This window comes from Dendroctonus ponderosae, unplaced genomic scaffold (genome assembly GCF_020466585.1).
Source record: "Dendroctonus ponderosae isolate FM_Combo_2020 unplaced genomic scaffold, Dpon_F_20191213v2 Dpon_F_20191213_1, whole genome shotgun sequence".
NCBI lineage: Eukaryota > Metazoa > Arthropoda > Insecta > Coleoptera > Curculionidae > Dendroctonus > Dendroctonus ponderosae.
In genome coordinates, this window is record NW_026017110.1 from 58,539,893 (window position 1) to 58,550,751 (window position 10,859).

The following is a 10,859-nucleotide window of genomic DNA, read 5'->3' on the forward strand; positions in this document are numbered from 1 at the left end:
ACTGAGATATTTGCAAAAATTTGCAAAATCACTGCAATTAATTTGCACTTATAATAAGAAAAAAATAATCAGGAAAAATGAAATCAGTTAACTGCTAGAACAGTGATTCTACACGTTCACACGAGAATTAAAAAAATTTAAAACCTACACTTAAAAATTGGTTTTGCAATAATTTAAAAAGAATGCATAGAAACAGACGAGAATTAATTACCAAGACGCATTAACCGTTTAAAAAGAGTACATACGATAATTTTTTAATACTTCGTTAGTGAGAATTAAGAGAAAATGTTCCAGTTGTTTCGAGAAAAAAGTCAATCTGTTTTGATCATTATTGTTGTTACGTAGCGATAAATATCTGGCAACAGTGCCAATATTGACAGTGAGTTATGTCACTTAATCAACTTGGGGTAAACATGACTTTAATTGTTTGTGTTTTAAAGAGCAATTTAAATAGTTGATAAAATTCGCATACGTGTAAAGTGTGAGATAATGCTCAATTCAAAGGGCCGGTTTTTCGTTAATTACATCCAGATTTATTCACCATGTTATCAGGAAACTTAATCATTCGATCAGACCACTATGAGTTTAATAGTAAAAAGAAAAAAATCTCATAGAGCAAAACTATCAAAAGATTATAGAATGGAGGGCAATGAGATACATGTGAGTTGTCTTGAAGGTGTAATGCTTAATTAAACCATCGTGGTATGCTCTAGGATGATGGTAGCGAATATTCTACCGATACTTGCACCCTGCTAAATGGAGACGCATCAGCAAAGCAAGAGGTAATTGTTGTTAAGCAGGAACCACTATGGGCTACAGCTATTCAAATGTTCATCCCATTCCTGCTGGCAGGATTCGGAATGGTGACTGCAAGCCTTCTTTTGGACAAAGTCCAACATTGGCCAGTGTATCAGAACATTTCAGAAGTATACATTCTTGTACCAGCTCTTCTGGGCCTAAAAGGAAACCTGGAAATGACTTTAGCATCCAGGCTGTCTACACACGCAAATTTAGGCCATTTAGATAGCCACAAGCAAAAACTAAGCCTAATCACAGGTAACATTGCTCTGATTTTATGTCAGGCAATTGTTGTGGGGTTTCTAGCTTCCATTGCTGCTGTTATATTCGGCTGGATTCCTCGTGGTGAACTTAATATTCAGCATGCTTTGCTGCTATGCGCTAGTAGCATTGTGACAGCATTTGGTGCCAGTTTTGTATTAGGTGTAGTTATGATAGGTGTTATAATATTTTCTAGACATTTCAATATTAATCCAGATAATGTAGCTACCCCGATAGCGGCCAGTTTAGGTGACCTTACCACTCTAGCAGTGTTATCTTACTTTGCTTCCTTATTTTACAGAACAATAGATAGTCATCCATGGTTAACACCATGCTTAATCGTGTTAGGAATAAGTTTGGTGCCTTTATGGGCATATGTAGCTAGTCAAAACAAATACACACGCGAAGTTCTTTTCAGCGGCTGGAGCCCTGTGATATCAGCAATGATCATCAGCAGTGCTGGAGGTCTGATTTTGGACTTCACAGTCTCTCAATACAAAGGGGTTGCTGTATTTCAGTTAGTCATTAATGGGGTTGGGGGCAATTTGGTGGCCGTACAAGCCAGTCGTATATCAACGGAACTCCATAGTAAAGGAAACCTTGGCGAACTACCATCTCACATGCAAGTGTGTATTAGTCCCTGTGATGCATTCTGTGATAATAAGAAAACCAGTCACACTGGTACCGCTAACATGCTAATGTTAATGGTTATTCCTGGGCACTTAATTTTTTCTTACACTATCAGTTACTTACAAGCGGGGCATACATCGTTTACTTTGGTATTTATGCTAGTTTACTTAAGCGCTGCATTGATCCAAGTCTTTTTATTACTTTATATTGCACAAGTTCTCACTTTGAGCATGTGGAAGTCTGGAGTTGATCCAGATAATTCTGCCATTCCCTACCTTACTGCGCTGGGTGACTTACTTGGTACGATGCTACTTGGTTTAGCATTTCAATTTTTATATCTAATTGGAGACCGAGATAGTGATGTTGGTGACTAGTTTTATTCTTCAATGGCAGTGCCAAATAAGCTGCAACTTAAGTCCGATTTTAGAGCATACTTCTTTTATCAAGTCCGGTTTTCAAGCAGTTTAAGCGTCCTATCTGCGAAATTATAATAACATTAAATTTTAGTCATTCCACTACTTGATATTTCGATGAGATTTGTTGAAATTCGTATTATTACTGTATTACTTAGTTTTAGGTAATGAAAAAACCAAAAATATTTTAGTTATAATTTTTGTTGATTTTGCAAATACTTCACTTATTTAGTATTGCGATTTTTAATTGGGCAAAAAACCAGTGGCGCATTTCACTCCAACGATTTATGGATGTTTACACGTAATTCTTCGTCTGATCGAGGCCATATTTAGAAATCGACTATGTAATTGGATTTTGCTCATATGATCTATATGGCCAAACTTACTTTATTTATAATCTTTTTTTTAATGTTATCGAAAGTAATCTAAGATCCAAGATGTTGGAGGACATGGTGTTTGGGAGAATGTGGAAAAATCGCCCAAATATCAAGAAAATACTGATTAATTAAATACTAATTAATTATCGAACCACTAGGTATATATGATTTTTTATTATTTATTATGTATGAGAAAAAGTGTAAATTATTCGTGTTTACAGGGTGCGAATAAATACGATACTCATCACCCCATTATTTTTGTACCACGTTTTTTTTGTGGTTTCATTAAAAAATTTGAATACAATAGCAAATAATGTAGAAAACTTCGAATACACATGGTGGTTCAATAATTACGTGTAAAAAACTGAATTCCATTAAACCTCTTGGGGAGGTCATATCTTGGAAGTTTACTAAATCATGTAGTATTTTTTCACCTCAGGGGTATTTCCGACTTTTTCCCGGACACCCTGTATATGTTATGTATTCGGTTTGTTATGTTTCCATATAGAAATAAGGTTTTATGGTCTTAGTTCTACTTTATGTGGAAAATAGATTAGAATTTATCGACTGGCTGTAAAATATTTTATGTTTATATGTGAAAATTTATACAGACAACAAATAAATTGTTCCTATTTATGTATGAGTTTCACTTGAAGGTTCCAAGTGAACCTTTAAAAAAAATCAGCCCATCGTCTTTGACTATACCTAAATGATATAAAGTAGAAAAATTGCTACACTGCGCCGCAATGTATGCAATATTTGCAGCATAGCTTAAATATGCGATAACTGTTGACTGGATATTTTCCGCGAAACTTAAGTTATAAGATAAGCAAAAAATACAATCAACATACTATACAGGGTGTTTAAAAACTGTTTACAAGACATATTTTCTTGCTCAATGTTTAAATACGTTTGCTGGCAGTATGGCTTAGCTCAGACAGAAAAAGTATACCCTCATGCCTTCTTAGTTATTTGAATCTTTTGTAGTCTGTTGATTCTGAGCCATTCGAGAAATTTTAATTTTTTTATGATCGGTCACTTCTTTTTGTTTGCTGAAAAAAATTCTGGCAAAAAGGCTTTAAAAACAACATTTTATTTCAAGTTGATAGCTCTGTTACTGTGCTCGAAACATGGACAGTTTCTTATCAAAAATAAGTATATTTTCGGAAATAAAATGACAAAACTGATCCTACTAACTTTGGAATTACGGTAGCAAATACAAAACAAGTCTCAATGAGATATTCAAATACTGTTAAGTTTATTATCATTATGCCCACTGAAAATCATTTTGTGTGAATAAGAATTTGAGATTCCACCTTTTGCGCTTATTTCGGTGTAAAATAAATATTTTGTCTTGAGATTAACTAAGAGATAAGGTAAGTTTCCAAGGAGCAAGCTACTTTAATCGCGAAAGTGTATCAAAAATGGTAAACTTACTTGAAATAATCTTCTTGGTTAGCTACCAATATCTGCTTTAAAACTTCCAGGCTCACTTCATATTTACTTGGGAGAATCTCAGATATTCAGTTACTGAAAGACAAAGTTCTATATGGAAGCAGACCAAGAGAAAAAAGGTCATCATAGATGGGGGTATATTATTTGCTTACCTGTTCGTACTTGTGTAAAACTAACGTAACTTTTGATATGATTTTCCAAAAAAATAGTTTCGGGATCAGCCATTTCCGGTTGCGTAATTGCCATAATGGGAGTGAGGTAATTGTGAGTTCAAGTTTTAGAAAATAACTGTATACTCTGAGTTTTAGTGGATCGGGAAAGACTTCACTGCTGACTTTACTTTCCGGGCAACGCAAAGGTAATTCGAGTTTTTTCCAGCAAAACAAATTAATATCGCACATAATGCCTTGCAGGCAAAGGAGTTTTGAAGATCAATGGCAGAGCCATCAGCGGAAAAATGCTTCGAAGTAATTCAGCATTCGTACAGCAAAAAGATATATTTATTGAAACTCTAACGGTTTACGAACACATTACCTTTATGGTGAACATATAACAAAATTCATTTTCTAGTCGCAAAAATAAGGATTTAAATTTTTCAGGCAGCAATGTCTCTAAATCAGGCCCATAGTGCTAGAGTTTTGGTAGTTCATAAACTACTTAAGGATTTCAATATAGAGAATTTAATGTATACGAAAATCCAATATTTATCTTCAGGGGAGAAACGCAAGCTTTCTTTGGCATCAAATGTAAGTACATGGGTGATATTTTGTCACTATTATTCGTCATTTATGTTTTTGTTTGCGTTATCCGATTTTTGATTAAATTTTTAATTCACTTGGCATTTCAGCTTCTTTCAGACCCATGTATTCTCTTTTGCGATGAACCTACTACTGGATTAGATAGTTTTAGCGCTATTTCAGTGGTGCGAATTTTGGAAACCGTGGCGGTCTCTGGAAAAATTGTATTTTTAACAGTTCACCAGCCTTCCTCGCAGCTTTTTGAGTCATTTGACAATATCATTCTGCTATCTACTAATGGTAAAGTCGTTTTTCAAGGATCACCGGAAAATGCTAGAGCATTTTTCGAAAAGTAAGAGTAGTTTTTGTTGCGCTTCTGGTGCGTAATTCTTCCGCTTGTAGTCAGTTTTTATACTGCCCGACTGCCTATAATCCGGCAGAGTTCTATATAAAAAATATAGCGGTGAAATCCAGTTCAGATGAGGGCAGAATTGATCACATGGTGGAAGTGTTTAAGGAAGAATATGCCGTAAAGTTCAACTTCTCTGATATTGAGTACGATGGCCTGTTACTGAAACAACGGTAAAGGTTGCACTTATTCAACAAAAAAAAAACATATTAATTTTTTCTGAGGCTTTGCAGAGACACTGAGAAGAGTTTTGTCTTCGCATTAGGATGGCTAACTTGGAGGATACTCATTGATATGAAACGGAACTTTAAGCAATATTCCGTAACATTTTTATTAATTATCGTAAGTTGACATGCTACGGGCAGCAATTCACACAACTATAAGCATTGGATTTTAGATAACAGCGTTCATTATAGGACTCACTTATTCCAGTATCAGCTTAAACGAAGGAAGTAGCGTTCAAAGCATCCAAGGAGCCCTACTGCTCATTGTGTCTGAATTAATCTTCAATGGAATGTACCAGGTGATATTTATGTTTCCTTCAGAAGTGGAACTTTTTATTCAAGAGAAGAATATGTACTCAGCTTTGCCATACTTTGTCTCCAAAATCGTCTCCTTGGTTAGTAGACACGCTGTATTATTGATTCTTTTTAGAACTTTTTTGGTTTTTTTTAGATACCTTTTGCCTTTGTCCATTCATTGGGATTCTTAGCAGCTTACTTCATTTGCCTGCACTTTCTTGCTGGTGTCCATCTTTTCACGTATATGTATCTCATATTGGTTGGGGCGTCTTTGGGAGGTAGTGCCCTTGGTAAGCTTATAGAATCCAGAATATGCAATTAGACCTGGCTTCAAAATGCTTAAATTGAAAGCATAGCTGATTCGGGGTTTTGTTTCCAGGGCTGTGCCTTTCAGCGCTTTTCCCATCAATAGAGGCAGTTCATCTATTCATAGTGCCTTTAGAACTGTTATGCTTACTGCTGTCGGGATTGTGGATAAAGGTCAATTCCCTCTCCAAATTTTTTTCAGTTGTTAAGTATTTATCACCATTCTACATTTCCTATGAATCGATTTGTATTATATATTGGATCAAACTGGATGGAGTAGGTAATATTTCCCGGCTTCTTCAAGCTTCTAGATAATAATTTCGCTTTGGTCCTCTTGTAGATCTTTGCACCAACGTGAGAGATATCGCATGTTTTCACAATGGGACTGAAGTGTTGAGGAATTATGGCTTTACTCCAAGTTATGATAAAGTTTACAGTAATTTAATTTATCTTATGATATTGATATGTGTATACTGCTACATTGGGTATATAGGTATACTGAGGAAACGGGCTTTATATCATGTGTAGTTAAGAAATAAAGTCAATTCGTATTACAAATTAAAATATTGGAATAGGTATACCCTAACAGGAGACAACGTCAGACCACAGCTTCACCCCTTTCCTTTGTTTACAGGTGAAAGAAAATTGAAGGTCTTCAAATAAGGTGGGGTTTATGCATCTGGAGCGGCGTTTATAGTTCGTCGTTTAATAAAGTTAAGTTTTCCGTCGCTTTAATGCTGCTAGCAGAAGAAAGTAATGACAAATTATGACTTGGGCTGAATATGGATCTGCCATTTAGGAATTTTTTAAAACTACATTGAATCTTGAATATGGATCGGCCATTTGAGTGATAGTATGTAGTCTGTGAAGTGGACTTTATCCAACATATCAAGCTTCAAAAGTTAAACATTTCAGGAAAATAGAGCAAAATCGTAATATTTTCTCCGCAGTAATCCATGATATATTTTTTTACTATTTCTGATGGGACACTCTGTATATTTAAAGATAAAAATAAACACGTAACCAGAGACAAGTACTTGTCTCTGACATAACCAAGCAAATAGGAGTGATCACAGAATACCCGCCAGGGGGGATATTCTGTGGGAGTGATGCTTGTTGGCAGTGTTGCAATTTTGGCAACACCGTGGGCACCGGAAGAGTAGTTGCGACCAGCGTTGCCAGAGTCAGTACATTCGTACATTTTTCAGTACGCCTGACCCTCCAAAAGTACGTCAGTACGCCCGCATTAGTCTTCAGTACGGTAATCAGATATGCGGATCAGATTCTCTATAACTTCTTAGTACCATAACACTAGCGTCGGTCACTTCAAAATAATTGTTTTCCCTTTCCCTTTGTATTATATGTCAGCTTCATTATTGCTGGTTGCCTACTCTTTTGGTGTAATGTGTCTACATCTACTAGTGTTAACTGTCTTTTATGCGGTTTTACTAGCCACCGATGCAGTTGGTTATAGTATTCAATAGAAAAGTGAATTTTGCTTTTGTTCCTGTCATAAAATACAGGGTGCTCTATTTAAATTGAGCAAGTTATTACTGTTCAAAATGTGCAATTGTTTCAGAACAATTTTGGGACACACTGTATATCGTAGTCGATTTTTTATTAATTTGGCATGAAACAGCATCTATTACTAGCCGCATGGTAAAATTTGAATTTGAAATGCAAAATGGGCGTTGGGAATTAAAAAAAGGCCTGCATTTTTCACAAAACTAAATATTTCAGAAACCGTAATCTTTAAGTATGATAAACTTTAACAATAACTAACATTTATTTCGATCGCAGACACTAATAACATAACAATATACAGGGGACCAACCACTATTTGAAAAAATGCAACTTTGGGTTGAATCTAGTAATGGGAACACCCTGTACATGATAAAATAATTAATAATAAATTTGACAAGTAATTGTTTTTTTAAGTAAACGTATTTTTTTATAATGCTTTATTTATTAGTTCTACATTCATGTACCACATTCCACGCTCCAGCCCGTTACTTTCATTAATTACTAAATATTTTATAATTCAGGGTGAGTATTAAAATTTCATTCATATCTAGCAAGCTGTGAACATGTACATATATTCTATGCTTGTTAGTTTCTATTATGTTCTTATCTTCTATCTCTTTTATGTGACATTTCATAGCTGGCTAGATATGAAATTTAAAAGATCACCCGGTATAAGTAGGTAGGTATAACACATTATATTAACATAGATATATCATATTTGAATTTTCTAATCAAAAAAATTAGCCAGTACGTTGCACTACATATTCAGTACACTTTCGAGACCTATTCAGTACCTTCACGATGATAATTCCGGCAACACTGGTTGGGATCAGTTGGAATCAAGTATTTGCAAGTCTCCCGTTACTTCATGCCCTCAGCCTTAAATTTCAGTTTGTACTTAAACCGTTTAGCAATATGTTTTCGTTTAGCACGTTTTAAGGACCATGAGTGAATTTTTCAGGTCGGAAGGGGCAGGCGTAAAGGCGGAAATGTTGAGTGACAAAAACAGATCAACGGCAAACAATATGTGCATAACTGTCGAAGTATGTGTTGTATGTGGAGACCGAGCTTCAGGTAGACATTATGGAGCTATTTCATGTGAAGGGTGCAAAGGATTTTTCAAACGATCAATTCGGAAACAGTTGGGGTACCAGTGTAGGGGCAATAAGAACTGCGAAGTTACCAAACACCACAGAAATCGGTGTCAGTACTGTAGACTACAGAAATGCCTTGCATGTGGCATGAGAAGTGATTGTAAGTTCACTGTTTAGTGCCTCTCTTCCTCACATCAACCGTTATGCATAAGGTGCCTCAAATTTTTGGTACATCAACATAAACAAATCCGTTTACTTGGATATTTTCTTTCAAATTTACAGTCTGGCAAGGGTGAAGCTTTATTATTATATTACACTTTATAAAGAGTGCCCTTTCTTATATGCGTACGATGATTCTTATATAAAAGTAGAAAGTATCCCCTTGTGGGAAGCCCTACGATACCTTTACGTTCAAGTTGCAAGAGAAAATTCCATGTTACCAAGAATTTTTCATACGGATTCTGCGGCGTGTCTCAAAAGCAAAATCTGTAAATTGCATGTTAGTATATTACTTACGAAACATTACTTAATAATGTAATTAATATTTTTGGTTCGTACACGGGACATTAAACACAGAAAATTTATCCTCACTTTATTTATTATTTTATTGGGGTCATAAAGGATGGAGCATGGTATTTGGTACACAACATCGCTTTGAATATCTTGTGGAGTTTCGACTTTCAATCTAGAAAACAACTTTTTAACCATGTAGAACTTGTCCTTAACGATTATAATGTTTTGCTGCCGAAAATCTGAAACACCTTGTATAGTACAACTTTAACCTTTTTATCTAATTTCATAGTTGCATTACGCACGTGGTTTTTAGCCGTCCAACATGAGCGTAAACCCATCCTAGATAAAAAAGAATATCAAAGCAACGCGAACAATAACTACAGTCCCTCAGTAGCCAAAGGAATTTACATTAGAAAGGACTTGAACACAGATCAACCCATCATTAACACCTCACTTAATCAGTATGATTTAGGACTGCCTTTTTTCTCCAAAAGTACGTTATTTTTTCAGTATTTGCTATTTCGAATTAATCGCCGATTCTTCGTGTAGGTAACAGTAGTGCCTCAGAACCGACGTATTGCTCGCCATCTCGGGCTAGTGTAGATGATGATGGATCAATGGACAGTTCAACTGGCGCTGACTTATCCGATGCTATTAATATAGCCAAAGATAAACAGCTTATTTCTAAAGCACTAGACAATATTGCTAAAGTTCAATCCCTAGATGGTTTAGATCACTTAAAAAGCCATAATGAAGAAGACAAATGTTTTGAATATGGGGGATGCATATTGGAAGAAGATAATATAATTTTTACCGTGCAACTCCCCGGTCCAGTGCCGAATTACTTACACATTCACTATATCTGTGAAAGCACGTCTCGCCTTTTGGTCTCATCTATACACTGGGCCAGAAACTTAAATGCCTTTAAATACTTAAGGTAAGGAGCTAAATATTTACCATTCATTTAAGACAAATAATCCCATCGCTATTGATTATTTTTTTAAATTTTTTAATTAAGAATAATATTTTTTTCAGTACAGCTGCCCAAGTCTATTTACTCAGGGGTTGTTGGGCCGAACTCTTTACCTTGGGTATAATACAATGTTCTCATATGATATCAATTCCTACAATATTAAATACTCTCGCTGGTCACTTACACAACTCTATCAATGAAAATACCATGACCGCTGTTAAAGTACAGCAAATAACTGAACATATAGTTAAACTACAATCGTTCATAACCGCCATGATTGAACTGAACCTTGACGTGAAAGAATTTGGATATTTAAAAGTTATTGCGTTATTTAGCCCTGATAATGTTGATCAAGCGAGTAAAGTTCTCATAGAGAAGTTACAGGAAAAAAGTTTTCGAGAGCTGCAAAATTACATTATCAAGAATAATCGCGTAGATAATGGTGATCGATTTGCCAGGTAAATAGCTACTTAACTACTTAAATGTATTTTATTCGATGTGGTATTTTTGTTTGCAGATTGTTACTGAAGTTACCACCGTTGAGGGCGCTTGATTCTTCGATACTGGAAGAACTATTTTTTGCTGGCCTAGCTGGACAGATGCAAGTACATAGTATTATTCCTTATATCTTAAGAATGGATGCCGCTGGTACTATTCAAAGCAACAGACCAGTGAAATCTGAGCAATTACCTGATAATGTAGTCATTTAATTTTTAATTAGGAAATTATAAAATGCCCTTAACAGGGTGTGTACAGGTAATTAAATTAAACGTAAAGAACAAACTTTACTCCCACGTTGCAATAACTTTTAATACTGTAATAAAGAAACTATCAACTTTTTTGTTTGT

The 10,859-nt window shown here is 35.2% G+C and overlaps 3 protein-coding genes across 4 annotated transcripts; all 3 read left to right on the forward strand.

The window, feature by feature from the left end:
• The first annotated feature begins 360 nt into the window (after nucleotides 1-360).
• LOC109532929 (solute carrier family 41 member 1) lies at nucleotides 361-3,115 on the forward strand. The gene is made up of 2 exons (XM_019898074.2): nucleotides 361-660; nucleotides 714-3,115. Exons 1-2 carry the CDS (start codon nucleotides 580-582, stop codon nucleotides 2,061-2,063), a joined length of 1,431 nt encoding a protein of 476 aa, XP_019753633.1. The 5' UTR covers nucleotides 361-579; the 3' UTR covers nucleotides 2,064-3,115.
• Nucleotides 3,116-3,849: 734 nt separating this feature from the next.
• Nucleotides 3,850-6,465, forward strand: LOC109532939 (protein scarlet). Its single transcript, XM_019898086.2, has 13 exons — nucleotides 3,850-3,906; nucleotides 3,967-4,069; nucleotides 4,144-4,192; nucleotides 4,243-4,292; nucleotides 4,348-4,475; nucleotides 4,534-4,680; nucleotides 4,782-5,023; nucleotides 5,074-5,253; nucleotides 5,314-5,422; nucleotides 5,478-5,699; nucleotides 5,756-5,891; nucleotides 5,981-6,187; nucleotides 6,248-6,465. The coding sequence occupies exons 1-13, from the start codon at nucleotides 3,904-3,906 to the stop codon at nucleotides 6,433-6,435; spliced, it is 1,764 nt and encodes a 587-aa protein (XP_019753645.1). The 5' UTR covers nucleotides 3,850-3,903; the 3' UTR covers nucleotides 6,436-6,465.
• A 1,741-nt stretch (nucleotides 6,466-8,206) lies between these two features.
• LOC109532931 (nuclear receptor subfamily 2 group C member 1) lies at nucleotides 8,207-10,850 on the forward strand. Of its 2 annotated transcripts, none has more exons than XM_019898076.2 (5): nucleotides 8,207-8,685; nucleotides 9,328-9,531; nucleotides 9,588-9,975; nucleotides 10,074-10,469; nucleotides 10,529-10,850. In XM_019898076.2, the coding sequence occupies exons 1-5, from the start codon at nucleotides 8,376-8,378 to the stop codon at nucleotides 10,719-10,721; spliced, it is 1,491 nt and encodes a 496-aa protein (XP_019753635.1). In that variant the 5' UTR covers nucleotides 8,207-8,375; the 3' UTR covers nucleotides 10,722-10,850. The 2 variants fall into 2 exon arrangements, with proteins under 2 accessions (XP_019753635.1, XP_019753636.1); XM_019898077.2 differs by having other exon boundaries at nucleotides 8,211-8,685; nucleotides 9,352-9,531.
• Nucleotides 10,851-10,859: the final 9 nt, after the last annotated feature.